General features: G+C 42.2%; 2 protein-coding genes across 4 annotated transcripts; one reads left to right on the top strand and one right to left on the bottom strand.

The window, feature by feature from the left end:
- Positions 1-411: 411 nt before the first annotated feature.
- On the bottom strand, positions 412-9,321 carry LOC129833100 (probable E3 ubiquitin-protein ligase MGRN1). 3 transcript variants are annotated; one of them, XM_055897402.1, is made up of 16 exons: positions 8,947-9,320; positions 8,539-8,657; positions 8,183-8,271; positions 7,713-7,859; positions 6,919-7,036; positions 6,752-6,818; positions 6,519-6,562; positions 6,333-6,380; positions 6,039-6,107; positions 5,639-5,798; positions 5,275-5,384; positions 4,871-5,085; positions 3,965-4,122; positions 3,676-3,786; positions 2,973-3,018; positions 2,650-2,738 (listed from the first exon to the last, which is right to left on the bottom strand). In XM_055897402.1, the coding sequence occupies exons 1-15, from the start codon at positions 9,032-9,034 to the stop codon at positions 2,978-2,980; spliced, it is 1,584 nt and encodes a 527-aa protein (XP_055753377.1). In that variant the 5' UTR covers positions 9,035-9,320; the 3' UTR covers positions 2,650-2,738; positions 2,973-2,977. The 3 variants fall into 3 exon arrangements, with proteins under 3 accessions (XP_055753376.1, XP_055753378.1, XP_055753377.1); XM_055897401.1 differs by lacking the exon at positions 2,973-3,018 and having other exon boundaries at positions 412-2,738; positions 8,947-9,321; XM_055897403.1 differs by lacking the exon at positions 2,973-3,018 and having other exon boundaries at positions 412-2,738; positions 9,196-9,321.
- A 59-nt stretch (positions 9,322-9,380) lies between these two features.
- On the top strand, positions 9,381-17,516 carry LOC129833101 (UBA-like domain-containing protein 1). The gene is made up of 3 exons (XM_055897404.1): positions 9,381-9,669; positions 10,030-10,089; positions 15,986-17,516. Exons 1-3 carry the CDS (start codon positions 9,562-9,564, stop codon positions 16,280-16,282), a joined length of 465 nt encoding a protein of 154 aa, XP_055753379.1. The 5' UTR covers positions 9,381-9,561; the 3' UTR covers positions 16,283-17,516.
- Positions 17,517-27,006: the final 9,490 nt, after the last annotated feature.

Raw genomic sequence — 27,006 nt, 5'->3', positions numbered from 1 at the left:
AATAAAATAAATAAAAACCCTTGAATGAGTAGGCGTGTCCAAACTTTTGACTGGTACTGTATATATAATATATACACATTTCATTTCAACTTGTAGGACTATGCATAGGGTGAATTCGGGAAAGAGTGGGACATGATATAAACTGGGACAGATTAATCCTGATTCCTTTATTTCTTGGTCTGACAAAAGAACATATGGTCATGCCTCCTGTGAATATGAAATCAACAGTCGTTTTTTTGTGTGATTACGAAACATCTGTAGGATTTCATAAATGTATCATGTGTTGGGCTAATATGTTGGATAGATGTCGAAAGAGGTTACAGAAGTTGGAAATGTAAAGTGTCCCGCTTTTTCCGAATTCACCCTAAATGGTCATCACAGATCAATGGAAGTCAAGCATGAGACATGCAGTTAAAAACAGAAGTGTTCAACATTACATTTATTTAATTGTTATTCACATGCGACTATAGGCTACACATGTAGGATCTTAATTTGAGCCAGTTCGCTACAGCAGGAAAGTAATCCTGCAGCAACAGAAAATTTGAATTATGTGGATTATAATGAATGGGACATTTTTGTAGGGGTTGATACATTTTTCATTAGTGCAAATCTAGTCTGATATTTTAAAGTAGAAATTACAAACTTTAGAAGCCTTTTTAAACCTTGAATACACTACAAGTTTGCATTTCCTGCTGGGCAGGAAAATTCTCAGTAACAGAAGATTGATCAAATGAAGATCCTACATCTGTACACAGGGACAGACAGAAATTGATAGAGTTATGAATCACTAAATGTGGTGTTATCCTGGATACCAGGTCAATAATAGTGAGAAACAGGAACAAGGCACAAGTGTATCATCAAAGTTAACATGACATATCGTTAGTCAAAGACACATGACATGAACAGTATTAATCCAAAGCAGATTGGATCGTTTTTACACCCCTTTACAACAAAACTCACAAGCGAAAGATAACCTAATGTTAAAGATGCAATGTCTCAAGATATTGCATAAGTAAAATGGTCGAGAAGCATTTAGTTTATTCCTCCTGGGGGGAAAAATGAGAACACACACACAATACAGACCAAATAACAACCAAGTCTACTCATAATGTAGTTCATTTTTAGATTAAATGTATCAATATATGGACTTAACATAATTGTAATTGCTGAACAGTTGGTTTTAATAACAATTAGGTTTCTTTAAAAATATTTAACGAACCATTGAGAATGCAAAGAAATGTCATACTTTTACAGCTCTGTATATCAGCAAATGTAAATAAAAACCTCTTAGACTACAGGCTCATACAGCTGTATATCCTGAAACAGTTTCATCACAAGAACACCAAAAATGCAACTAGCAGCAGCCATATCTGTTTAGTTGAAGGCACATAGACCTATATGTATGGTGCTACATCTATAGGGAAGTCAGATACTGCAAGTCATGGAACTTGAGCAAGACAATGACTATGCCAGGATGACAAGCCACAATATAACTACAGAAATATGCCACGTCTACAAATAACACAGTTTGTGCTATACAGTCAGCATAGCGTATTGGCTTGTTGCAGGCTCTATCTTTGTGTTCAGCTGTTAGGGTGTAAAGCTGGACTCTGTCACTAAAAATCGATCAGCTATATGTGAGATACTGTGCGTGTAGCTGTATCTACTAATCTCCTTATTTGAATCCACAGATTTTCTTCTATAATACACAAATATACAACTTTGCAAATTAATCTACACAATTTTCTAGTACAGGTACAATATATAAGATATCACATAATTCGGTATAAAAACAAACAAATGCAGATATTTACCGTTGAAGACAACTTGAAATGAAATGCCTCAATTTGACTTGCTATGACAGGGGAATTCACCATTTCAAAGTAAAATGAATGAATCCTCAAAACCTTTAAAAATGACACCATTCAATTATGTCATGTCTAATCATGTCAAATGTCCACTGAAATGTTTCAAAGTTTGTTTTCAAAAACGTTTCATATCATACAAGCACCAAGAAATAACAGTTAAAAAAAGTTATTAGTTTAGATGAATACAACATGAATGGTATTAATGCTCTTTAAAACAATTAGTGTCAAGCAGTAATTTGAGTAGAGTAAACTGAAAGTGAGTGTGCTTCTAGTACCACCATATGATGGTAGTCATACTCAACCACTGGAATCATGCAATGTCCGCCACTGCACCACATCCCCATCCAGAATGGATAAACAATTACACACTCCTAAATGTATGTATGCAAAGCAATCTAATTAAGGACTTGTTGTTTTTTTGTTAAGGTATAGTATGGTTTTAGTAAATCCTTGCAATGACCACCACAAACACATTTTGAATCAATGCCAGTTATGGCATGAATCGGTGACCAAAGTCGGAGAGAGGTCTTCTACAAGGCCCAAGGGGACTGGATCATGGGGGAGGGATGGGTTTGGGAGGAGACCATGGCTAAGTCCCAATTATTCATATTTTAGGCTAAATGTGCACTTTCACACTCCCCGTCATGGATTTAAAAGCATTGGATTGGTGTAATTATTGACTGGAGGGAGTTTCCACCATTGTTAAATCCATGCGAGAAAGTGAATTGGGACTCAGCCAGAGAGGGAGAAGCGTTGGGCCCAGAGGTTAGGGGTCAAGTTGCTCATCCTCCATGTGAAGGCTGCTGGAGGGACACAGGAGGGGCTGGCTGGAGCAGTTGGTACTCTGACTCTTCAGGCTCTCTGATGACCCTGTGGACACAAGGAGCATGATCCAATTAAACAAGAGGATCTCTTACTCCGGTGAAATCAAATCTAAACAATTGGATACTTATCAATACAATCTTGCTGTCAATTTGCATGATAAACAGAGTTATAACCTGCAGCAGATTTTTAACCAACTGTCCTGAATCTGACAGATAGCGAGGAATCAGTTTCTCTGAAGCAACGAGACAGGTAAAGACAGGACAGAGAAGTCCTACATACCACATTTATTCCTCCACACCAATAGAGCAGGCATCAGGACCTAGAGCTGGCCATAGCAAGGCCAGGTAAAGGGACAGGGCAGGGAGTAAGGAAACAGAGAAGAACAAACAGCACACAGGTTAGATGCAAAGCTGGGGGACTGAACGCATGGGAGAATAAAGAGAAAAAGAGCCAAAAGGTGTTATACGTGCAATGAAAAATGTATGTTAACAATTGGTTTGAGCATTAAAGACATGCTCTGGTACTTTGGCAACTAGTAAGTATTTTTCAAGGTTCCCGTTTTTTGTGTTAATGTGTAGTTCATGCATAATCTATGAGCAGAACTAGCCAAGAAATCCCTAGTTTGACTGTTTTCTGGAAGCTGTGCAGCGCCATTTTCCCTACATTTACCCCCACATGGGCCAGCCCCCTAGCAATTAAAGTTTCAGCCAATGATCTTCAGCTTGCCATGGGAGTGACAGCTAGCAACACGCATACAGTAGACCGAGAGAGAGAGACATGATGCACATATCTGTACATATATGTGACAGAGTACGCAATTTTCTGGGGCCACTTTTGGCTCGTGGGCGCTACTTTCAGAACTACTGGCTAAAAAGTATACAAAAGAACCAGAGAATATCTTTAATATCCAGACAAACATACACAATCATGCACACGCGCACAGATACGCACGGGCCTGGGCCTTGTGTTATTATTAGCTTACCTGGCAGAGACAGGTCCCCTGGCGGGTCACTCTCTGTTTTGGTCAGGCTGCTGTGTTCACTGCTGTAGTCCTGAAGGATCTCTCTCTCTCCTCCAGAGTGCAGCCTGTCCTCTGTACCACCCACAACAGGAGGGAGAGACAAGGTCACAACAAGACCTAAATGTCCTTACACTGGTTTGCAATGTACCCTGGTAGGTATTTCAAGTCATTATTTGGAGGGGGTCACCTACCCGAACTTGATGTAGACTGGACCGCTAACTACGTGCATTCAGAGCATGACAGAACTCACCATCATCTGGGGAGATGGACTCCGGTACATCCTCGGCTGCAGTGGCCTCGGTGGGAGCTGGGCTGCTGGAGAGCAGTGTGTGAGGCTGGGCGTCCGACATCTCAGACAGCTTCTCCTCATCCTCCTCCTGGATAGGTGATGAGGGCGACCTCAGGGTGCTGTGGGGGTCAAACACTTACAATGAGGCGACATTGATAAACAAAAAAACAGTTTTACAACCAACGTGAAGCTTTATAATAAACAGACTGCACTCTGTACTGTTGTCCTAGTAAGTTTATTTTCTGCAGGTTGGCAAGGCTCAGCAATGTCAACTAGATGGATTCCCAAGGACACGCCGTCTAATCAGTTTGTAGCATGGTGCTGGATACAGGAGAAGACCTCTAGCAGCAGCTCACCACAACATACGGGCACTCTTTATTCTGACCCTGGGTCAGCTGTTACACAAACTGATGAGTAATCAATCCAGAGTCAAACCCAATGTCAACAAAAAAATCCATCCGGGCAGTTAATCTGTCAGGGCTATTAACTCCATACTAAAACTAAATAATTCAAAATTGCATATGCTCCAAGTTAGAGACTGTTCAAATCAACTGGTAATGGTGTGAAACATTACAGTAGCAGGCAGCTGGACTGTAGAGAGCAGCACTGGGAGACTTTAGCCCACTTCAGTGTCTCCCCCTTCTTCCTAAAGTGTGGCCTGGTTCACCCTACCTCAAAAGATTTCAAAGCATTGGATTGGTTTAAATATTCGCTGGAGGGAGGTTCCACCATCTTCCCTTACACCTGTCCATTTTAAATCAATGAGGGGGAGTGTAGGGTACGAGTGCACAGTTCAAGGAGATGGTCCATCTCAGATGGAGGAGAAAGTGAACTGGGCTTGTTACTACCCTTGTGTCCCAGGATTACCTGTCAGGTGACTTGCTGACTTTGCCCTTCTGCAGGCCCCCGTCACCGGAGTGTTCTGGGGAGCCCAGCGGCCGACCCTCCCCTACCAGGCTCCCAGAGAAGTTAATATCATCGTAGAGGGGGGCGGGGGGGATGGAGGGGGACACAGAGTGCAGGCCGTTCAGAGCCTCCAGCAGAGAGATGGGCTCAAAACCTGGAGGAACCGAGTCTGAGCTCTGGAGAGATGCACACAGAAAGACTGCTCATATCTTCACTAGTCATTCACAGCCATTTATTAAAGGCTTTGTAATTGCATCGTGATGGAGTTGAGTTTTGTTAAATAAAAGTAGAAAAAGAAACAATCCTTGACACAAATGATGCCATGTGTGTATTAACAACAAATGCCTGGGTCGTTTGCGCCGTACCGAGTGCTCATCATGGTCCATGGTCTGAGCCAGTACAGGGCTGAACGACACAGGGGACAGCGGCCCAGGCTTCTTCCTCACAGCTCTGATCTGCAGCAAGGCTCGGAAGGCTGGGGAGAGAGACAGACCAAACACTGATTACACTACACACTGTCAAATGTGACTGCATCTTCACTAAAATGTCAACTTTACAGCTTTTTCCTTAAATCAGCTCAGTCCACACAGGGCATTCATCTCCACGTCCATTAGGTGTCTCTCTCGCTGAGCTCTGAAACATGGCAGCCTGGCAGGTCTATTTCCTATTAGCTAAGGCATGAAATCCCAGTTGGAAGCCTATTGGAAACAAACTAGCATCGCTCCTTACGCAGTCTGCAGATAGGACAGTTGTTGGCCTGGTAACGCAGGGTGTCAGCACAGGAGTTGCAGAGACACAGATGTCTGCAGGGCAGAATGATGGTGTCTCGGAGGTCTGACAGACAAACAACACACTCATTGCTGTTGTCACTGTTCTCATCCTCCGACGGCTGCAGAGAACCAAAAAACATTTGTGAAGAGTGATGAACATGTAGAAAGAAATTGACTACGCAAACCAACGGTCTGAAAACCTACAGCAAAATGAGCCACATTCCTGAAATATTCAGGTGTGGTTACACCTCTATAATGTAAAAATGTGTTGCTTTGCAAAAGCCTTTGTAAATTCATGTTAAATACATCTACTGTATGCATCTACAAAAAGTGTTCCTGGTGAGTTCTGGAATAACAACCTTGGTCTCTTGGTTATTTTTGTTTTCAATTCCATAGATCTCCTGCAGCAGGTAGCTCACACGATCCACCTATAACAGAGAGCACACATGGCAACAACACGTGGCCAAGGACAGAGAATGATGAGAGGAACACATTGTAGCCTTATGTCCCATAGCGGATAAAGAGGAAGTAAGCACACATGCTAACAAATGTATGTGTTGTAAATGAACATGTTTTTGTTATTCAGGCATTTTGTATTTTGAATAATCTACTAATATAATAGAGAAGACATGGATTAACTTGTATTAACTTACAATTTGCTTCTGCTTCAGAGGCTTGACGGAGAAACTGCCATCCACATGCTTGAAAGGAAGAAATGGTGTTTACTTCACATATTTGTGAGTGAAAACAGAACTTCATGACATCAGACGCGGGATGCAAATTTGAGTCAAATTCAAACACTGTCCTCTTCCACTCAATCGACACAATGAGTTACTTACTCTCTCAAAGGCTGCCAGCAGCACATGTGCATGTCCCAAGCAATCTGGAAAAGGACAAACACTAATTCATAAGGGATTACTGTACTCTGTGCATACAGAATGTCTAATCTAGCACCTGCTATTGTGGTACAGCGGAGAGACAGTTGCCAACTAAGTTTGTTATTAAGTCAGCCTTGAATTATATATGGAGCGCAGAACATTAACATCAGCGTCAAACCGTTTGGACCACCTACCATCCCCTTCATCCACCACAGCTTGGATCACCATGGGGAAAACACCCCGGTCCAGCTCAAAGTTCAGCTGTAAAGATAAAATAAATGGTGACAACAGATGAGTTTATCAACGGTCAGCTGGTGACATCACTCCACAGGATTGAGTGCTGCTGCCCAGATATACTCACATCCTCCTCCTTCCAGTCGGTGAAATCGATTTTGAAAGAAGGCAGGGAGAAATGTTGGCTCACACCCCTCTTATAGTGTACAGTCTCAGAAACCAGGGCTGGGCCCTTTGGGTTGTACCTACACAGGACAGAAACAGTGATGTCAATATCTTATCAATACAAAAAACTATCAAAGTTAATTTAGTATATCCAGGAAATATAAGATGTTCTTTTTCAGATCTCTTGTTGAAAGCAGTTTCTTCGACCACAAATAATGAAAAACAGCATTAGGCCTAAATAAAATCAATTTCCGAATTTTCCCTCTTAAATTTGTCAATGGAAAAGCTCAATAAAAAAACATGAAAAAAAAAAAAAAAAAGAGGCAGAAACACATCCATCCACTCACATAATGACCTCAGCATAAACTATTATATTAATTCCCTCTTCAGATGACATGCGTATCCATGGAGACAGGCGGTTGCTAAGGACCCATTGTATCTCTCCCAGTCTGCTTTTTGGAGACTGGCGTTCTATGCTGTACATTGGCCACTATCATACGATGTTCTTATACAACGTGTCTTTAAAGTGAATAAAACAATTTCACTGCACATCTTCAGAAACAGATAAAAGGCATGGATTTAATTTCAAATGAGAAATGTCAAATGCTGGATTGCATTTAGTTAGATATTTGGGAGCAAGAGACAGTGGAAGAAAATATGTATTTCTAATTAGTGAATGACTTAGAAATAGCATATTGATGCTAAACATAGTCTATTATGTAAATGAAAAGGTTTCTGAATCAGACTCGTACATACATTGCCATCCCATTGGTGAATTCCTCAAAAGCTTGGCAATACAGGGTGATAGCCACACGAGCATCAGCGTCAAATGTGAATTCCACACCATACAGAACCTTTGGCTTCCCTCCTTCCTCTACTGGAGCATCAGTGTCATCTTTGTACCTAGTAGTCAAGCAGACGAACAAAACAATGTTAGGCTAGCTTTTTCAAGTGGCCAATTTCAAAATGACATAACTTTGAAACTGAAGCTATGATTAAGTTAACAACAACAAACAAATCCCTCATGCACCACACTTATGAAGGCATGTCAATATCAAATGAAACGTAGGCCTAAACAAGTACAGTGAATAGATGTTAAGCGAAGCTCAATCAGCCAGGATTCTTGACCTGAATCACTTGACAATGAAAACCACGTAGAAAAACAAATGAGGTTAAGGTTAGTCTGAAGACTACTTGCTGTAGAATATGATGGTGTTTTTCCTCACCTGACCAAGCGCAGGGAGTCCTTTCTGATATTGACCAGACTTCTCAGGGTCTTCACAGGCTCATGGGGTGCCGGGGTCACGTACGGAAACTAAGCAAAGGTGAGACACGACAACTAGTCTAAGAAAAGAACAGCCCAATGCAGATAAACTTCAAATGCTTAATAGCCTTAACCTAAATGCTTAACCTAATAGCCTAACCAATAGCATGGGGGATGTGAATCAAGGACTACTCCTGAACTTCCACTTAAACTAATATGCTGTACATGTTACTTATCTGTCAGCAGCTTGCAAGATGAAAAACTTAACAACATAACTAAGAACCTTTGCCATTGTATAGCGAACTTGTTTGTCCTTACTTGTACAGGCCTATTTCCAAGGAAGTTCAGATCCATGTTTTCTCCAAATAGGTAACCCTCTGGATGGGGAGTGTCAAATTTCTCCCCTCCCATGAAAAAATGGCTGGCAAAGTAATTCCCTTAAAAGAAAATAGAAGTATGTGACTAGATTAGAACCAGGATAAAATCATTATGGTAGGCCTATCTTTAATCAGGACAAGAACAGGGCACCGATGTACAACTCATCCCTGCCTCATCAAATAAACATCTCACCACGACTGAATATCATACAATTAACCATTTATAGCGTTCACATGTAACGTTAGGCCTATAATGTTGGGAGCTGATGATGTCAGTTTAACTGACGTTAGCAGCGTTAGCTATAGTTCGAGTTTTAGCGTTTCAATCCAAATTAATAGCTATATTTACCCGATTTCGGTGGAAATCTGTAAGCAGAATTCGCCTGTATATCAATATCCTCAACGCCAGCGATTCTCCGGCTAAGAATCGACCCCATCTTTCCTTGTTGTTGCTAGCTAGCTAATTAGCTAAATACTTGGCTAACTACTAACGTTACTAGCCCTTACGCCAGTGTATTTATCGTCCAAGGGACAGTTTTGTAACAAGTTTTAGACTTTCTTCGGTATTACACAGCCACGTATATATCCAACTGTGTACCTGTCAAGAATAACGATAGAACCAAGGATAACTGGGTGTCCGCTAAAGAAAATAAACACAAGTTTCTAGCCAAAAGCCTTCTGATGTGTGAAACGTCAAACTACATGGTGTTAGGAACTTGTAGTTCTTTCTGTCACCGACCTACTGATCGCCCCTCCCCATCGCTCTGATTTGCGCTCTCGTGCTGCCGATCAGAGGGGTGCTCAGGACACTGAACATAGTTCATAGAGTAAATATTTGAGTTTTCACTGCTGACTGTGCTGTCTCCATGGTCGATGAGAGGAAAGGCTAATGCAAGGGAGAATAACCTCAAGGACTGAGCACCAAACCAAGGGGAAAGGTTTAGAATAGCCCTCTTCTGCAAATATGGATGATCTAAAGCACCAAGTTATGATAAATCAATTCGTCCTGACTGCTGGATGCGCGGCAGACCAAGCGAAACAGCTTCTACAAGCGGCACATTGGCAGTTCGAGGTATGGGAACCTTTTCTTCTTAATAATGGTCTGAGTTTGGTGCATGGAAGATAGATCAGTTACAGAAATCAGTCTGTGTCTGTTTCTCAGAGTCATTGATTAAATACATCTAATTAATACAGTAATGCCAATCATTTGTAAAATAATCTGGTTATCTTTACAACATCCCAGTGGGCTAATGCTATTATGCAAGGAAAATGTAGCTAACTATGGTATTCAGCAGCCTAATGGCACAATGTAACATTTTCACAGCAGATAGTATAATATCAATTTAGGTTGTATCTGTCTGCAATGGGCTATCATATGTGTAATGCACACTGGACTGTTGCTTATTGACACATACATTTTATTTTTCAATAGACTGCATTAAGTGTCTTTTTTCAAGAAACCAATATTCCATACAGTCACCATCATCAAATGGTAAGTATAGAAAACCTACAGTATTATTGTTAACAATGAATGATTGATGTATTATTATTATTATTACATTATGATGATGATTATTGCAACATCTATGATTATATTTATATTCATGCACTTGTCGTCCGTGCCCGCCGTGTTGTACCGAAACACAAGCCTGACAAAAAGAAACACACATTGGCCACGTTGTTCATAGTGCCTTGTCATGTACTGTAGCTAATTACTTACTGTGTTATTTCACATGAATGGTGACATGATAGGCTGCTATGTTTCTAATACTTATAGTCGGCAAATGAAGTCATGTGAGTTATGAATGATCTGTACTGCTACTATTCTTTTTCTTCAATTGAATCCTTGAAAATGTGTCGAGTGGGAGAGGGTGGTTCCAGGAAAAGTGAACATTGTTTTAGTAAAAAAAAATAAAGTAAAAAATTAAATAATATGATTTCAGTGCTACAGCACTTATGATACATACTATACAAAACATACAGTTGAAGTCGGAAGTTTACATACACCTTAGCCAAATACATTTAAAGTCGTTTTTTCACAATTCCTGACATTTAATCCGAGTAAAAATTCCCTGTTTTAGGTCAGTTAGGATCACCACTTTATTTTAAGAATGTGAAATATCAGAATAATAGTAGAGAGAATAATTTATTTCAGCTTTTATTTCTTTCATCACATTCCCAGTGGGTCAGTAGTTTACATACACTCAATTAGTATTTGGTAGCGTTGCCTTTAAATTGTTTAACTTGGGTCAAACATTTCGGGTAGCCTTCCACAAGCTTCCTACAATAAGTTGGGTGAATTTTGGCCCATTCCTCCTGACAGAGCTGGTGTAACTGAGTCAGGTTTGTAGACCTCCTTGCTCTCACACGCTTTTTCAGTTCTGCCCACAAATTGTCTATAGGATTGAGGTATGGTTTTGTGATGGCCACTCCAATACCTTGACTTTGTTGCCTTTAAGCCATTTTGCCACAACTTTGGAAGTATGCTTGGGGTCATTGTCCATTTGGAAGACCCATTTGCGAGAAAGCTTTAACTTCCTGACTGATGTCTTGAGATGTTGCTTCAATATATCCACATAATTTTCTTTCCTCATGATGCCATCTATTTTGTGAAGTGCACTAGTCCCTCCTGCAGCAAAGCACCCCCACAACACGATGCTGCCACCCCCGTGCTTCACGGTTGGGATGGTGTTCTTCGGCTTGCAAGACTCCCCCTTTTTCCTCCAAACATAACAATGGTCATTATGGCCAAACAGTTCTATTTTTATTTCATCAGACCAGTGGACATTTCTCCAAAAAGTATGATCTTTGTCTCCATGTGCAGTTGCAAACCGTAGTCTGGCTTTTCTATGGCGTTTTGGAGCAGTGGCTTCTTCCTTGCTGAGCGGTCTTTCAGGTTATGTCGATATTGGACTCGTTTTACTGTGGATATAGATACTTTTGTACCTGTTTCCTCCAGCATCTTCACAAGGTCCTTTGTTGTTGTTCTGGGATTGATTTGCACTTTTCACACCAAAGTACGTTCATGTCTAGGAGACAGAACGCGTCTCCTTCCTGAGCGGTATGACGGCTGCGTGGTCCCATGGTGTTTATACTTGCGTACTATTGTTTGTACAGATGAACGTGGTACCTTCAGACGTTTGGATATTGCTCCCAGGGATGAACCAGACTTGTGAAAGTCTACAATTTTCTTTCTGAGGTCTTGGCTGATTTCTTTTGATTTCCCCATGATGTCAAGCAAAGATGCACTGAGTTTGAAGGTAGGCCTTGAAATACATCCACAGGTACACCTCCAATTGACTGAAATGTTGTCAATTAGCCTATCACAGGGGTGTCAAACTCATTCCACGGAGGGCCTAGTGTCTGCAGGTTTTTGGTTTTTCCTTTCAATAAAGCCCTAGACAACCAGGTGTGGGGAGTTCCTAACTAATTAGTGATGTTAATTCATCAATCAAGTACAAGGGAGGAGCGAAAACCCGCAGACACTCGGCCCTCCGTGGAATGAGTTTGACACCTGTGGCCTATCAGAAGCTTCTAAAGCCATGACATCATTTTCTGGAATTTTCCAAACTGTTTAAAGGCACAGTCAACTTAGTGTATGTAAACTTCTGACCCACTGGAATTGTGATACAGTGAATTATAAGTTAAATAATCTGTCTATAAACATTGTTGGAACAATTACTTGTGTCATGCACAAAGTAGATGTCCTAATCGACTTGCCAAAACTATAGTTTGTTAACAAGAAATTTGTGGAGTGGTTGAAAAACAAGTTTTAATGACTCAAACCTAAGTGTATGTAACTTCCGACTTCAACTGTACATACATTGTCTTTTAATGACAGTGTTCAAATGTTGACACATGTATAACAGGACATTAGCACAGTTTATTCTAGGCCATTTGTCATGTAGATTTTCCATTTGGCCTGTATATTTCCTCCTTCGAAACAACATCTGGCTTCATGAGCAATAAGATATCAGCTTATTTAGGTCTAGAACCTTACCTCTCATAACCTACCACTGGGTCTGCCATTTCCCAATAATCTCATTCTACTTCTATTTTCATTTTTTAATTTTCAAACTGATGAAAATAAACAGGATGTGGGCAGACATTAGATTTGATAAGAAGCGGTGACATTGGCAATACATCTGGCGTGGTCTGTTTACATTAGGGGTTGGCTGTCAGGCGTGGCATAAGGTTAAGTTGAGCCCCTTTCATTGACAATTGGTTGACAGGTTAACTACGGTGCAGTATGTGCCCACTGTGTCCTTAAACAGACCAGCGCAGAAAGGCCAAGCGTAGGAGAGGCCCGATGCACATGTAACATGATGTGGAAACATTTCAAGCTGGGGAGTGAGGTTACGAAATTAACTCTGTTACACCCAAGGCTATTAAAGGTCATGTTTTTGAAAGTGCTGTAGGGTACTGTTTCTGTTGTCAGTAGTGGTTGTATTGCTACGAAGATCACTCTGACTTTGGTTTAAAATGACACTTGTACAACTTGAACAAGTTGACATGACAAAGCAGCATCTGTATATTAATCTATCCCTGGCTGTATAATAACAACAAGGGACTGTGTTGGGTTAATTATTGACTCACTCTATGGTTGCTCATTGACCTGTTTGTGTTGGAGGTTGGTGAGATTGATTTGTTGATACAGGACACAGTAATGTAAGCTGTGTAGCACGTGACGCGTGATGTCTGAATTTCCTTTCTTTCGTCTCGTTGGACAGTTGACCACATACATAGAAACAGACATTGTGTAGGGCGACTGTGAGTTAGTGAAACAGCTCTGAAAAAGGTGCAGCCTCACGAAAGACAGATTACCCATGGTGCCCTCAACACTTTTATCTTGTAGATCACACGATGGAGGTCAGTGTTGAAACTCAACGTGCTTATGGGATGTTACATCCACAGATTACGCCCCTCATGATTGAAATGCACATAGGGGGTTTAACTACAGCAGGCTAATAAGGCATAGGCTGGTGGCAATATTGTAGACGTGTGGCTTATCACAATGTCCCAGTCAATGTTTAGGATGCCAGGAGGTCTGTGGCAGTCATGAATCGAGTCAATTAAAGAGTCTTCATAACATCGTCCAAAAGAAACAGCTTTTGTAAACTGTTCTACTACCCTTGTTATTACTATTTGGGATGCTATTAGACGTTTAGTGTCTACAGTTAGATGTGCTCTGATGCGGGATATCATTTTGAAAAGAAAATGCGTCTGTTTACAAGCCCTTTGAACAATGGTAGAGTAGACTGCCTGGTGTACAATAGCACATTTGTTTAAAATGGACAATGCTGGTTGGTAGGATGCAGGGCTTTAGTACAGGGTACAGTTTGCCATTGTTTATTCTGAGCCACAAATATGGCAAACTGACAATAAACAATAGGAAAAGGGATGAGAAAGACCACACTCTCTAAAACAAGCTCTCTTGTACTGTTTCCCTGGCTGCAGCTGCTATTACAGGATCCATCCCTATCAAACAGGACTGTTTCTATAGCAACTTTGCAGCTCCAGATGAGAAAATACACGGTCGGTCTCCTGTGTGTTTATGTGTACAGAGCCAGCTGATCTGACTGAGCAGCTGCCACACACTGAGGCCCACACCCTGTGTGTCCACATAGCCAACCCCTTCAACACCCTTCTCCCTATACACTGCTGACCTCTTTCAATGTAAAGCAGTGGAAACTCCCACACATACCAGGCTGTCTTGTTATTGTGGTCAGATAACGGAGAAGGCTTTTGTATTACATGTGTTTTTCAGCTGTACAGTTTTAACCGTTTTGTAAACAGATATAGTATAAAGAAATATAATTCTAAATCATATCTTAGTGTCACGACTTCTGCCGAAGTCGGTCCCTCTCCTTGTTCGGGCGGTGTTCGGCGGTCGACGTCACCGACCTTCTAGCCATCACTGATCCATTTTTCATTTTCCATTGGTTTTGTCTTGTCTTCCTTCACACCTGGTTCCAATCCCATCAATTACATGTTGTGTATTTAACCCTCTGTTTCCCCTCATGTCCTTGTCGGAGATTGCTTTATTGTAAATTATGTGCAAGTCATGTGTCGGTGTGCGACGAGTTTTGTACCCACTTATATCATTTTTTTTGTATATTTTGGTTTTTGGAGTTTTATGAGCACTTATTAAACGACTCCGTTTATACCAAGTTCGTTTTCCTGCGCCTGACTTCCCTGCCACCGACACGCACCCATTACACTTAGATCATTGTTTTATTGCCGCCATGTGTGTCAGTTGACAGGAAGTCTGTTATGATCACTTACAATTTATTGCTGCAGTGTTATTGACTGAAGCAAATGTAGGCTACCAGTGATCTGCAAAATGACATTTCTGAAGCAGCCAGCCTTATGCTAGTATGGCTGCTGCTGACCCGTTTTTTGTACAAAGACATGCTTGTCCTGAACTGAGCAATGCACATACTAGCTTTAAGGTTCACTGCGCATCATAAATGATTACGTTGAATAAAGGCATGTCTCGTTCCTATTGAAGCAGCTCAACGCTAATGCCTGTGGGAAATCCAATGTTTGTTCATTCATTAACTCATTAATTCTTACTGCACCATAGAAACCTTAGAAATCCATATGTGTGGAATACTCCACTAATGTTCTTATCAAGTAATAAGAATTTTTTTATTAGCCTGTGGACATCTTTTTCTTCTTGTACATATTTCAGCTCTCATTAACAAAATGTAGTTAAATTGTCTGACAATCCTCCTACAGAAATATGTTAACCGCAGTCAAAACCTATTCTGAAGGCAAGCATGTGACTTGGGGGGGAGGGTATCGGTTTCCTCTAGTTCCACTACAAACCACATGACTGTTTGAGATATTGCATAATCTATTATGTGGTGGATATCCTGTCCACACAACGAGAAAACAGACAGTCTGGTAGCCTTCAGATGGTTGGGGTGAATCCTAACACTGGTTGCTTTGACCTTTTACGTCCTGGAAGGTACGATTCCTTTGGACCCTCTTAGGTTCTTACTCATGGAATGGTGTTTGTTTTGGCTGACTGGTCCTGTGTTTGGCAGCCACAGAGCAGTCTCCTAGGGCCTGCTCTCTGTAGTGTCAGCTGAGAGGGCAGACTCAGGGCAGGATGTAGAATTTGGTGGAAAGACAAGGGGTCAGTCTGAGGAAGTTGGGCTAAAATATTTTTCCCTTTTCGCTTCCACAACTATTATGATGTAGGCACTTCTAAGGATCAGTTGAGGGAGGACATAAGTGTCAAGATGGTAAATCAAACCAAGCATGTCAATTAGAACTGGAGACAATGCGGCAGTAATTACAAAAGTCAGTAGTGAAATATGCAATCAGAAATGCTTACAGATCGATGTTCTCTTATTAATGGTTCTCTCCTTTCTCCACAGATGCACACTCCAGCCAACACACCAGCAACACCTCCCAACTTCCCAGACGCACTGGCCATGTTCTCCCGCCTCAAGGCCTCAGAGAGCTTCAATGCCAGCAGTCCCGTAGCCTCCATGGCGACCTCTCCTCCTCAGGTCAACTGGGCCATGGGCCCTTCTGCCCCAGGTCAGACGCAGCAGGGCCTGTGGACTTCTGGGCAGCTGCCCTCTCGGGTGCCTCCCCCTGGGTGGCCCCAAGCCGTCACTCAGCAGGCCTCCAGTGAACAGGCCAGCGTTACCATGGAGGCAGAGAGATGAGAGCACTGCAGGGGCCTCGCGATAACAAGAGGAACCAATATCGGGCAGTCCTCTTTGACAAAGTGAGAAATGAATTGGCTGCAAGGGAAAGCAGAAAACCAAGCGATGTTGTGGACATGCACTGAGGACAGAAAGGAGGAATTATGAGCATACAGCTGATGAACATTCATGTGACCCCACATTGTAAAATCTGCAGACAATTTTAGTTAGGCATATGTTTCATTTTTTTTCATTGATCTGAAACCAGAGACTAAGATGGACTTGTATAACTAGTGCCGAAGAAGGATCTTCTTGTTGTACACACTGATGTGTATGACAGTGTCATCATCTTTCCTTTGTCTTTCTGGAGTGGTGTCAATGGACTGGATGCCTTATATACTGGGGGTGCACTGCATAAATAACATCATTCTTCTATATATTTTAACCAGTGTAAGTGTGCGAATATCATGTGTTCTAGTATTCTAATGTGCTTAGAAACCAACTTGGATCTGCTTTTTCAAACATTGGGTAATGACTTTGACTGTCCCACTCACACAATCAAGGAACACCAGCTATCCAACTATGTTTAATAAGCAGCTTTACAAACTGCTCCTCTTTATATACAGTGTTTCTGTCTGCGTTGAATGCTAAATGATGTTATACTGCAATCCTGGTTCAGTGTTTTTTGTATGATTCTGTTTTCAGCCTTTAGTGTTCAGAGGAAAAGTGAGATTAAGGTTTCTGTCAGAGTGAGACATCTTGCTTGATATTCCACCTCTAAGTAGCAGACAGATAGTTTGTGATACAGTGTTGTTGTTGCTTAAGATGGAAATCAGCGTATTAGGGGAAAATAATAAAGAGGGAAAATATATTTAAAAAAAGATAGATTTAAAAAAAGATTACAAATAATAAGAAATAAAACAGCATATTTGGTGATGCTGTCTCAGGAACTCTCGGCTCAAAAATGTTTTGTCTAGGCACCTGATCATCTTTAGTTTGTAAAATGGAATGAATATTGCAATTGAAAGGAACTGATGAATTCAGGGAAGGCCCCATCCAAACGTTTTCTATTCTACGATCTGTTAATCTGATAATCACACTAGTTTTGCTTTGCACATCAGTTAATCTGAACACACGCCTGTTCCTCAATGTTTTCCATGAGACAGCTACCACAACAATTTTGTGGATTACCAGACAATTAACTTAATTATTTTGTGTTTCTGAATAAATATCGTATGTATTACACTGCATTAGATCTTGAAGTCTGACGATGTATCAAATGGACATGGGGCTCTAATGGAACTATAACCCACAACATCTTGTGCTCTTTTAGTATTTTCCAGATGGCACTTTATTTCTCAGCGGATGTTGAGTCCAGTGAGTTGGTATGACGCAATCTTCAGTCACACACATCACATCAGGGAGAGATACACTGTTTAAAAACCAGGGGAAATGTGAAATGGTCTAAACAGATGAATGTTTGGCCTTCTCTCTCCATCCTTGGATTGATGAAAAACCTCAGAGCAGACTGAGGAGGAGATGTTGAGTCAGAGACTGTTTATCCCACACTACAAGGACAGGGACAAGCAGAGACCAAACAGTGCTCTGTTATGGCCACTTCCTTGTCTATGTGGTACAGATTTGTTTGTGTATGACAAACCTTTTCACCCCACTGTTCTTTCCCCCCATCTGCTTAGGAAATCAGCTCTCCCCATTTGATAGATGTTGTCTTCATTCATATCATCCCCTGTGTATGCTATTCAACTTCTCTCTATTTTGACTTGAGTGTTGAAGATCGTCATCAGTTCTGTGATCGTGGTTAATGTTCCAACAGTCATAACACATAGCGACATGGATTCAAACATTAACCAGAGCCTAGTTGGACTGTGCACCTATCAACCTCAAACAATTATTGTTCTTCTGCTCACATGGTGAACCTCCCTGTATTCTGTAGCTGGACAGGCCTTACACATTGTATAATGTCATGCTGACATCAGACTGATCGATCTGATCTGTCTGTACTGAGTTGACAATGAAAGGTGAGTGGCCCCCGAGCAGTCCACCCATCCTCATAACTCCTCAAAACTCATGGGATTGGTGAGTTGTGCTGGTATTTGTTTACACTGCAAATTGCTGCACTATAAAACTGTAACCAGGCTAGCACAAGATTTCCCTGCTGCGCAGAGCCTTAGAGTACTGTAAGCACAAGCTAGTTTGAGCCAAACTAATAAGACATGATGGTTTGGGTATACAAACTGGAGATTTACTTTTAGCCTGAAATAGCATAGAGGAAATGGTGAGAGCATGCGCCAGGGCTGTCAGCAATGTGACCTGCTTTTGCCCCAAAATGTGGAGAACACTCAGGCTTGCAAACATAAACAACGGCTGCTCTCACAATGCACAACCCCCTCCTGTTATTTCTTTCTTTCTCTCCCTATTTTTCTATTTCTACCCCCCCCCCCCCTCTCTGTCCTCCCACATAACCAGCAGTAATGATAGGTGGGTGGTGTGTCTCTTCTGACTATGACTAACCTTGTTTCACCTCCACTTCCCTGGCAGCAGCAGTGCATAAAATACTTTTGAGTCTTCTTTAGACCCATCCTGCTGGACCCAGTCCCCCTCCCTATCCCCATCACCTCGCTGGCTGTGTGTGTTTCTGTGTTTGCAGGGCGTGACATGAATACCAGGCAGCTGCCAGGTTGGCTAGGATGATAGTGGAGCTGCCAGGAACACAAGACGAGATGGAGGAGCAGAGCTACATGGCTGAAATTCCTACAATACACTGCCCCACTCTCTGCTACTCCGTACTGCTCATATTCCAACCCACCACATCCATGACCATTAGGCTGACTTCATAGTTCTTTACATGGATTTCATGCAATGTTTATGAAGCTTATGCGTTGTAGGTGTGTTAAAGACATACCACAATAGAAGTGCTCCAGCTATTGTACTGATGGGAAATGGTTCAAATATACAGAAATTATACACTCCATCTCCAGAACATTGTGGGTTAGCCTATACAATAACAAGATAGCTATTGTTTATGTGAGCGTCATTGTTTGGATATGCTGTCGCAGTATGCAATCTCAGATAAGACATGTTTCTGGACAACTTGTGAGAAGCTGACGTGATTGCTGAGATAAAAACCTACTCGAGAGTAAGCCTGGAGTAAACCCTCAAAAGCAGAAAGTGGGTGAAAGGTGATGGGGACAAGTGGACACAGCAGCACATGATAGAAGAAAGGGAGAAGGAGGTAGAGATTACAGCAACGAGGAGGAAGAAAAGAGCTATGTTTATCACACGTAAGCCCCTCTGCTACTATGGCATTAACATGTTGCATTCAGCCTACTGCCTAAAGGGAATGATCACACACACACACACACACAAACACACACACACACACACACACACACACACACACACACACACACACACACACACACACACACACACACACACACACACACACACACACACACACACACACACACACACACACACACACACACACATACACACACACACACACACACACACACACACACACACACACACACACACACACACACACACACACACACACCATGAGCATCTATCGTATCTGCTGTGGGACGGCTGATTACATCTCACATTTGCTCGTGCAAATGGGAAGAATAGGACTGTTCAACTCTCAAAGGATGGGGAGGAGACACTTTTCTTTCCACCATGACTCCCACCCTCTCCCTCCCTCTGTCCCTTCCTCTCTCTCTCTCTGTCTCTTGCTCTCCCTCCCTCTCCCCTTCCCCCAGCTCATTGTTACATAAGAGCACTGCAGTGTGCCCCGTCTCTCATCACACAGACTGATCTGGGAACAGAAACGTAGTGTTCCAGTGAAACGAAACAGACAGGAACACAGGTAGAGAGAAATGTCCTTTCATAACGCTCTGGTGGGACAGACAACACTCCCTTTCATTCATTCCATTCATGCATGTGACTGACCCCTCACCCCCTTGTCTGCTGAAACAATCTCACTCTGAACACCAGTCATGCTTCAGTGTAGTGGTTGTAGTAATTGTAGCACCGGCATGCGGGTTTGGGAGAGTCCGACAGGGAGGGTACTTTACAGCTGGTTTTACTGGTTCAACATGTTACAGCAGCCTCTTCTTATTAGTACTAAAACATGAATTAGTAGTCTACTGTAGTCTATGTAACAAGTTATTTCTGGACAGTGTGTCAATATGTATCCTACTGCAAAACCAAACATAGTAACAACCTTCTTAATATAGCAACATCAAATCTATCTGGCAATAAACACATGGAAACTGCGATCAAGTTCACCAATCACAGGGAGTGTGATAGAAAAGGAGAGATTGGGTTGGTTGGCCCCTAAACTTGGCTCAGACTATGGGATGTAAAAACTTGTCAGAGAACAAGGGAGTGTCTACTCTGCCAACAGCAGTACTTTGTTGTTATAACTTGTGTGCCTGGAACTTCACTATTGTTTAAGTTTGAATGCACGGGAAAACTTACAGTAGGCCTAATGACTAAAATGTAACAGGTGAAACAGAAACATACAGAATGCTCTAAAAACAAATATCTCATTAGAGGTAAAACAGCATAAAATTGTACATATTATCTGCACCTAAGATGCAGGGGAAATAGTTGCATGAGTGCAGAGTGGTAGACTAAATGTGTCTTCTGAGGAGGAGACTTCTGGCTATAGTTATGCATTGTGGACAGTGCTCTCTAGTGGACATTTTAGGCATGGAGCCATTGCTTTGCAACATTATACAAATTCAGGCTATATAAATAATCGCAAACCTCCACCGAGACACCTATTTCAACCGTTTTCTTTCACATTGTCTGTGTGTTGAAGTGCATGTTTTTGTTGTTTTGACCCCTAGCATGATGTATATAATTATTGTATCTTCAACAGAGGGCGGAATTAAGTTAAGATTATTCTCTCTCAGGAAACAGTGGGAGTCTGGGAAATCCTAGGGCCAACGGCAACAATAGCATAATCCTCTCTTTACATAGTGGGTTACTGTTTTCTCTAATTTGTTACTTTTACATGCACAAGTCTCCAATGAATGTTTTACAAACAGAGGTCCAAGCTTTAAAATAACATGGCACTGTTCTGGTACAGGGTTGTGGGCTCAGCTGCTCTCAAGTGTCTACTGAGTATTCTAACAGTAGCTGTCTGAGAAAGACTGTGAGAGGCCATCTGGGGGTAGTGAAACTGAGAGTGCTCTGAGCCAGAGAGAAGACTCAGTGGATAGCCTGCTTCAGAGCTGCACTGTATCAGGTTTTCTTTGGCTCTGCACCCACCTACTAATTCCTCTCATGCTGTGCAAGGAAATGGAGCTGGTGGTTCATAACTGTCTGTTCCGTAGGACTGAAAATATGCCTACATCTCCCAAAGAACAGGAAGGACATCTCTGACTCGCTTATTATTGAAGCAAAATGGAACATTATAAGAAAGATATGAGGCTACATGTCACTTTTTCAGTTCTGTACAAACAATAATTATCATGTTACTTTCGATGACAGTGAAGGTCTCGGGGTAATCAAAAATAAAGAAAGATCAAGATGTCTTTCAGAGTATTAGATGTTTTATTGACAAAGACATGCAGAGACATACATGCCAGGGCCCCTGGGAGAAAACTCTAGAACAGGTCTCAAGTACATTTTCTCAAAGCCTTACTTTCTTGTTCATCTCTGTTTATACCTGGTTTTGCATCATAATGTGCCTTGCAATAATCGCTTACAGTAATCAAATTCAACATATCACAACAGCTTGAGTGTAGAGTTTCAATAAACCGGTAGGTAGACCATATTTGGCTAAGCTTCCAGATGACGAGCTGTCAAGCTTAATCATCAGTTAAATAAAAATAAATAAAACAGACTTGAACTTAAAATGAGGGACAAACATACATGAATCATTAATCACAGTAAAAAAATAACAGCCTTCAGAAATATCTGTCGACACATCAAAACAACTAGGGCTTTACAATGATGGTGGAAACTTTGGAAAATGTGGGGATTAAGTGGGTTAAAATTGTCCTAGAACTCAGTAAAACATGCCATGGGACATGTCAAAATGCAGATTTCTGGTACTTTAGCCAGTTTTATATATATATATATATGTATATATATATATATATATATGTATATATATATATATATATATATATATATATATATATACACTGCTCAAAAAAATAAAGGGAACACTTAAACAACACAATGTAACTCCAAGTCAATCACACTTCTGTGAAATCAAACTGTCCACTTAGGAAGCAACACTGATTGACAATACATTTCACATGCTGTTGTGCATATGGAATAGACAAAAGGTGGAAATTATAGGCAATTAGCAAGACACCCCCAATAAAAGAGTGATTCTGCAGGTGGTGACCACAGACCACTTCTCAGTTCCTATGCTTCCTGACTGATGTTTTGGTCACTTTTGAATGCTGGCGGTGCTCTCACTCTAGTGGTAGGATGAGACGGAGTCTACAACCCACACAAGTGGCTCAGGTAGTGCAGCTCATCCAGGATGGCACATCAATGCGAGCTGTGGCAAGAAGGTTTGCTGTGTCTGTCAGCGTAGTGTCCAGAGCATAGAGGCGCTACCAGGAGACAGGCCAGTACGTCAGGAGACGTGGAGGAGGCCGTAGGAGGGCAACAACCCAGCAGCAGGACCGCTACCTCCGCCTTTGAGCAGGAGGAGCACTGCCAGAGCCCTGCAAAATGACCTCCAGCAGGCCACAAATGTGCATGTGTCTGCTCAAACGGTCAGAAACAGACTCCATGAGGGTGGTATGAGGGCCCGACGTCCACAGGTGGGGGTTGTGCTTACAGCCCAACACCGTGCAGGACGTTTGGCATTTGCCAGAGAACACCAAGATTGGCAAATTCGCCACTGGCGCCCTGTGCTCTTCACAGATGAAAGCAGGTTCACACTGAGCACATGAGACAGACGTGACAGAGTCTGGAGACGCCGTGGAGAACGTTCTGCTGCCTGCAACATCCTCCAGCATGACCGGTTTGGCGGTGGGTCAGTCATGGTGTGGGGTGGCATTTCTTTGTGGTGCCGCACAGCCCTCCATGTGCCCACCAGAGGTAGCCTGACTGCCATTAGGTACCGAGATGAGATCTTCAGAGCCCTTGTGAGACCATATGCTGACACATGCACATTTGTGGCCTGCTGGAGGTCATTTTGCAGGGCTCTGGCAGTGCTCCTCCTGCTCAAAGGCGGAGGTAGCGGTCCTGCTGCTGGGTTGTTGCCCTCCTACGGCCTCCTCCACGTCTCCTGATGTACTGGCCTGTCTCCTGGTAGCGCCTCCATGCTCTGGACACTACGCTGACAGACACAGCAAACCTTCTTGCCACAGCTCGCATTGATGTGCCATCCTGGATGAGCTGCACTACCTGAGCCACTTGTGTGGGTTGTAGACTCCGTCTCACGCTACCACTAGAGTGAGAGCACCGCCAGCATTCAAAAGTGACCAAAACATCAGCCAGGAAGCATAGGAACTGAGAAGTGGTCTGTGGTCACCACCTGCAGAATCACTCCTTTATTGGGGGTGTCTTGCTAATTGCCTATAATTTCCACCCTTTGTCTATTCCATTTGCACAACAGCTTGTGAAATGTATTGTCAATCAGTGTTGCTTCCTAAGTGGACAGTTTGATTTCACAGAAGTGTGATTGACTTGGAGTTACATTGTGTTTAAGTGTTCCCTTTATTTTTTTGAGCAGTGTATATATATATATATATATATAAATCAAATTTATTAAATGTTCTATGTGGTTTATATAAAAGGGCATGTAATTTAATATCACAGGCTTTAATAATTGAATATTGGTGCACAATTTCTACTTAATTGTGGGGCTCTCTGTGATTGTGAGTTCCATAGGGTGCACAAACCCAGCGTGTAGGCTGTCATTGTAAATAAGAATTAGTTCTTAACTGACTTGCCTAGTTAAATAATATCAAAGTGATGCAAAAAGGCACTCTATTCATGGAAAGAACCAGGCAGTCATTGGTACAACTCAAATACCATTTCTCTTGTGTGTATTTAGTTTCAGGCTGATTGTGTTTGTATCATTGCCACAGCGCAGGGGCCTATGTCAAGTTTCAGTGTGTTTGTATGGGAGAAAAGCCCAGGGATGAAATACATTCAAAAACCAGCAATGATAAAGATCATCAGAAATATGCATAGAACACGCATATGTAACGGATGTGAAATGGCTAGCTAGTTAGCGGGTGCGCGCTAGTAGCATTTCAATCAGTTACGTCACCTGCTCTGAGACATTAAGTAGGGTTGCCCCTTGCTCTGCAAGGGCCGCGGCCTTTGTGGAGCGATGGGTAACGACCGTGCTTCGTGGGCGACCGTTGTTGATGTGTGCAGAGGGTCCCAGGTTCGCGCCCGTGTCGGGGCGAGGGGACGCCGTAAAGTTATACTGCTACATTGATGCTGTTGACCCGGATCACTGGTTGCTGCGGAAAAGGAGGAGGTTGAAAGGGGGGTGAGTGTAACGGATGTGAAATGGCTAGCTAGTTAGCGGGTGCGCGCTAGTAGCATTTCAATCAGTTACGTCACTTGCTCTGAGACTTTAAGTAGGGTTGTCCCTTGCTCTGCAAGGGCCGCGGCTTTTGTGGAGCGATGGGTAACGCTGCTTCGTGGGTGACTGTTGTCGATGTGTGCAGAGGGTCCCTGGTTCGCGCCCGTGTCGGGGCGAGGGGACGACGTAAAGTTATATCTGTTCCACATACAATGATCACCCTCAGAAGATCAAGTTCCACATGCTGATTTTCATATCAGAGAACAGCCTGTGTTGCGAGTGCCCACAGGGAGAAACGGAATTGGGCAAGGACCTAGATCTCCAAGTGGTTTTCAAATGCCAGCCAGCAGGAGGCATCCCTACATGCTCTGGCTAGTGGGTAGGCCTGTATCACATGAGTATCAACATCTTGTACGCTGTCTTCTCTGTTTGATACTCCAAACTCCCCAGAACATAAGGTTTGAAGAGGATAAGCCTACATGCTAACTTGGTGAATGTGAGACATGTAACGTGAATATTTTGCCATAGTGTTTAAGTGCGAACTATCACTAAATGATGCAATGTGATATTGGAGTGAGAGTGGAGCGGAAAAGGCAGAAGAAAACAGGGAAATGATTCATACATTCTTTATGAAACACCATTTTCCACCATGGTGTCAACATTGATCCTCAATTACTTTGTTGCTCACTAATTGTATGTCAAGGTAAAGTTATAGCAACTGTTTGTGATCTAATCAAACTCATCCAGACATAATAGCCTAATTGTTCTGTACTCTGATTCTGATTCTAAATCTGTTCTAATCATGCATGAGGCCTAAATGCATGTTCTGTTAGATTAAACTGTAAAGTGCAAACTCATGACCTCATCTAGGTTGCCTTGGGCTAAATACAGATAACTTAGCCTAGCTCTTATAGAACTGTGCCATACATTCAGATGCCATGCATTTGTATATTCTTATTTTGCCCTACCCTTGAAAGTCCTGTAATTTCCCCAGCAAAATCAGTGTTCACATCACACTCACTATCCGATTTTATTTTTTGGCAATTTAGGATGTTGCACAACGCATTCAGCCACCGGTGTCAGAACATATGTGTGTTTTTTCCAGCATTCTTGTCAATGTAGCTAGTTAAGGAGGAAAATGATGCCTTTACAGCCTGAATGGAGGATACTTCATGTACAGTACCAGCCAGTCCACGAGGGACATGAGTGTATTACGGGGAATGCACAGCAAGCCTAGAAGATAGCCTCTGCACTACATTTACAGATTACTTAACAGTCAAGGGCAGGCAGAGGTCAGTAATCCAGAAAGGTGGGGCAAAGGTACAGGACGGCAGGCAGAATGGTCAACACCAGGAAAACTAGGAAAGTGGAACAATCGAGAGACCGGAGCAGAGGGGAAAACCACTGGTAAGCTTGACGAAACTAAAACAAACTGGAAACAGAGAACACAGGGATAAATACACAGGGGATCATGGGGAAGATGGGTAACACCTGGAGGGGGGTGGAGACAATCACAAAGACAGGTGAAACACCTACAGAAGAGTCCCCTCAGCCAGCTGGTTCTGTTCAGAAACAGACCCCACAGGAAGAGCAACACAATTCGACCCAAACAAATGATGAGAAAGCAAAAAGATAATTGCTTGACACACTGGAAAGAATCAACCCAATTTTTTTTTGCAAATTGGAACGCTATCTGTCCCTAAACAGAGAGTACACAGTGGCAGAATATCTTATCACGGTGACTGACCCAAAATTAAGAAAAACCTTGACTATGTACGTTACAGACTCACTGAGCATAGCCTTGCTACTGAGAGGCTGCCATAGTCAGACTTGGATCTTGAGAGAAGACAGACTGTGTGCCCACAAAAATAATGGTGGAAACTGAGCTGCACTTCCTAACCTCCTGCCAAATTTATGACCACATTAGATACATATTTCACACAGAACCACAAAGATTTTGAAAACAAATCAAATATTGATAAACTCCCATATCTGTTAGGCGAAATACAGCAGTGTGCAATCAAAGCAGCGAGATTTGTGGCCGTTGCCATGTGAAAAGGGGAACCTGTGGAGCACAAACAACACTGTAAATACTATTTCACTTGCTTTGGCAATGTAAACATGTTTCCCATGCCAATAAAGACCATCTGAGTTTAACTAATTTCTTTCCGAGTTTTGAACGCTGCATCTTTCTAGA

This window comes from Salvelinus fontinalis, chromosome 34 (genome assembly GCF_029448725.1).
Source record: "Salvelinus fontinalis isolate EN_2023a chromosome 34, ASM2944872v1, whole genome shotgun sequence".
Classification (NCBI taxonomy): domain Eukaryota; kingdom Metazoa; phylum Chordata; class Actinopteri; order Salmoniformes; family Salmonidae; genus Salvelinus; species Salvelinus fontinalis.
The sequence above is the reverse complement of the archived record's forward strand: the minus strand, read 5'-3'. Positions and strand labels throughout refer to the sequence as shown.

Bases quoted from the DNA above. Each gene is read 5' to 3' on its own strand.
- LOC129833101 (XM_055897404.1), top strand. From the start codon at position 9,562: ATGGATGATCTAAAGCACCAAGTTATGATAAATCAATTCGTCCTGACT. The intron at 9,670-10,029 runs GTATGGGAACCT...ATTTTTCAATAG, and splicing joins CGGCACATTGGCAGTTCGAG to ACTGCATTAAGTGTCTTTTT. The intron at 10,090-15,985 runs GTAAGTATAGAA...CTTTCTCCACAG, and splicing joins ACAGTCACCATCATCAAATG to ATGCACACTCCAGCCAACAC.
- LOC129833100 (XM_055897401.1), bottom strand. From the start codon at position 9,034: ATGGGGTCGATTCTTAGCCGGAGAATCGCTGGCGTTGAGGATATTGAT. The intron at 7,860-8,182 runs GTGAGGAAAAAC...CTTGACTACTAG, and splicing joins GACTCCCTGCGCTTGGTCAG to GTACAAAGATGACACTGATG. The intron at 5,799-6,038 runs GTTGTTATTCCA...GGTTCTCTGCAG, and splicing joins AAAATAACCAAGAGACCAAG to CCGTCGGAGGATGAGAACAG.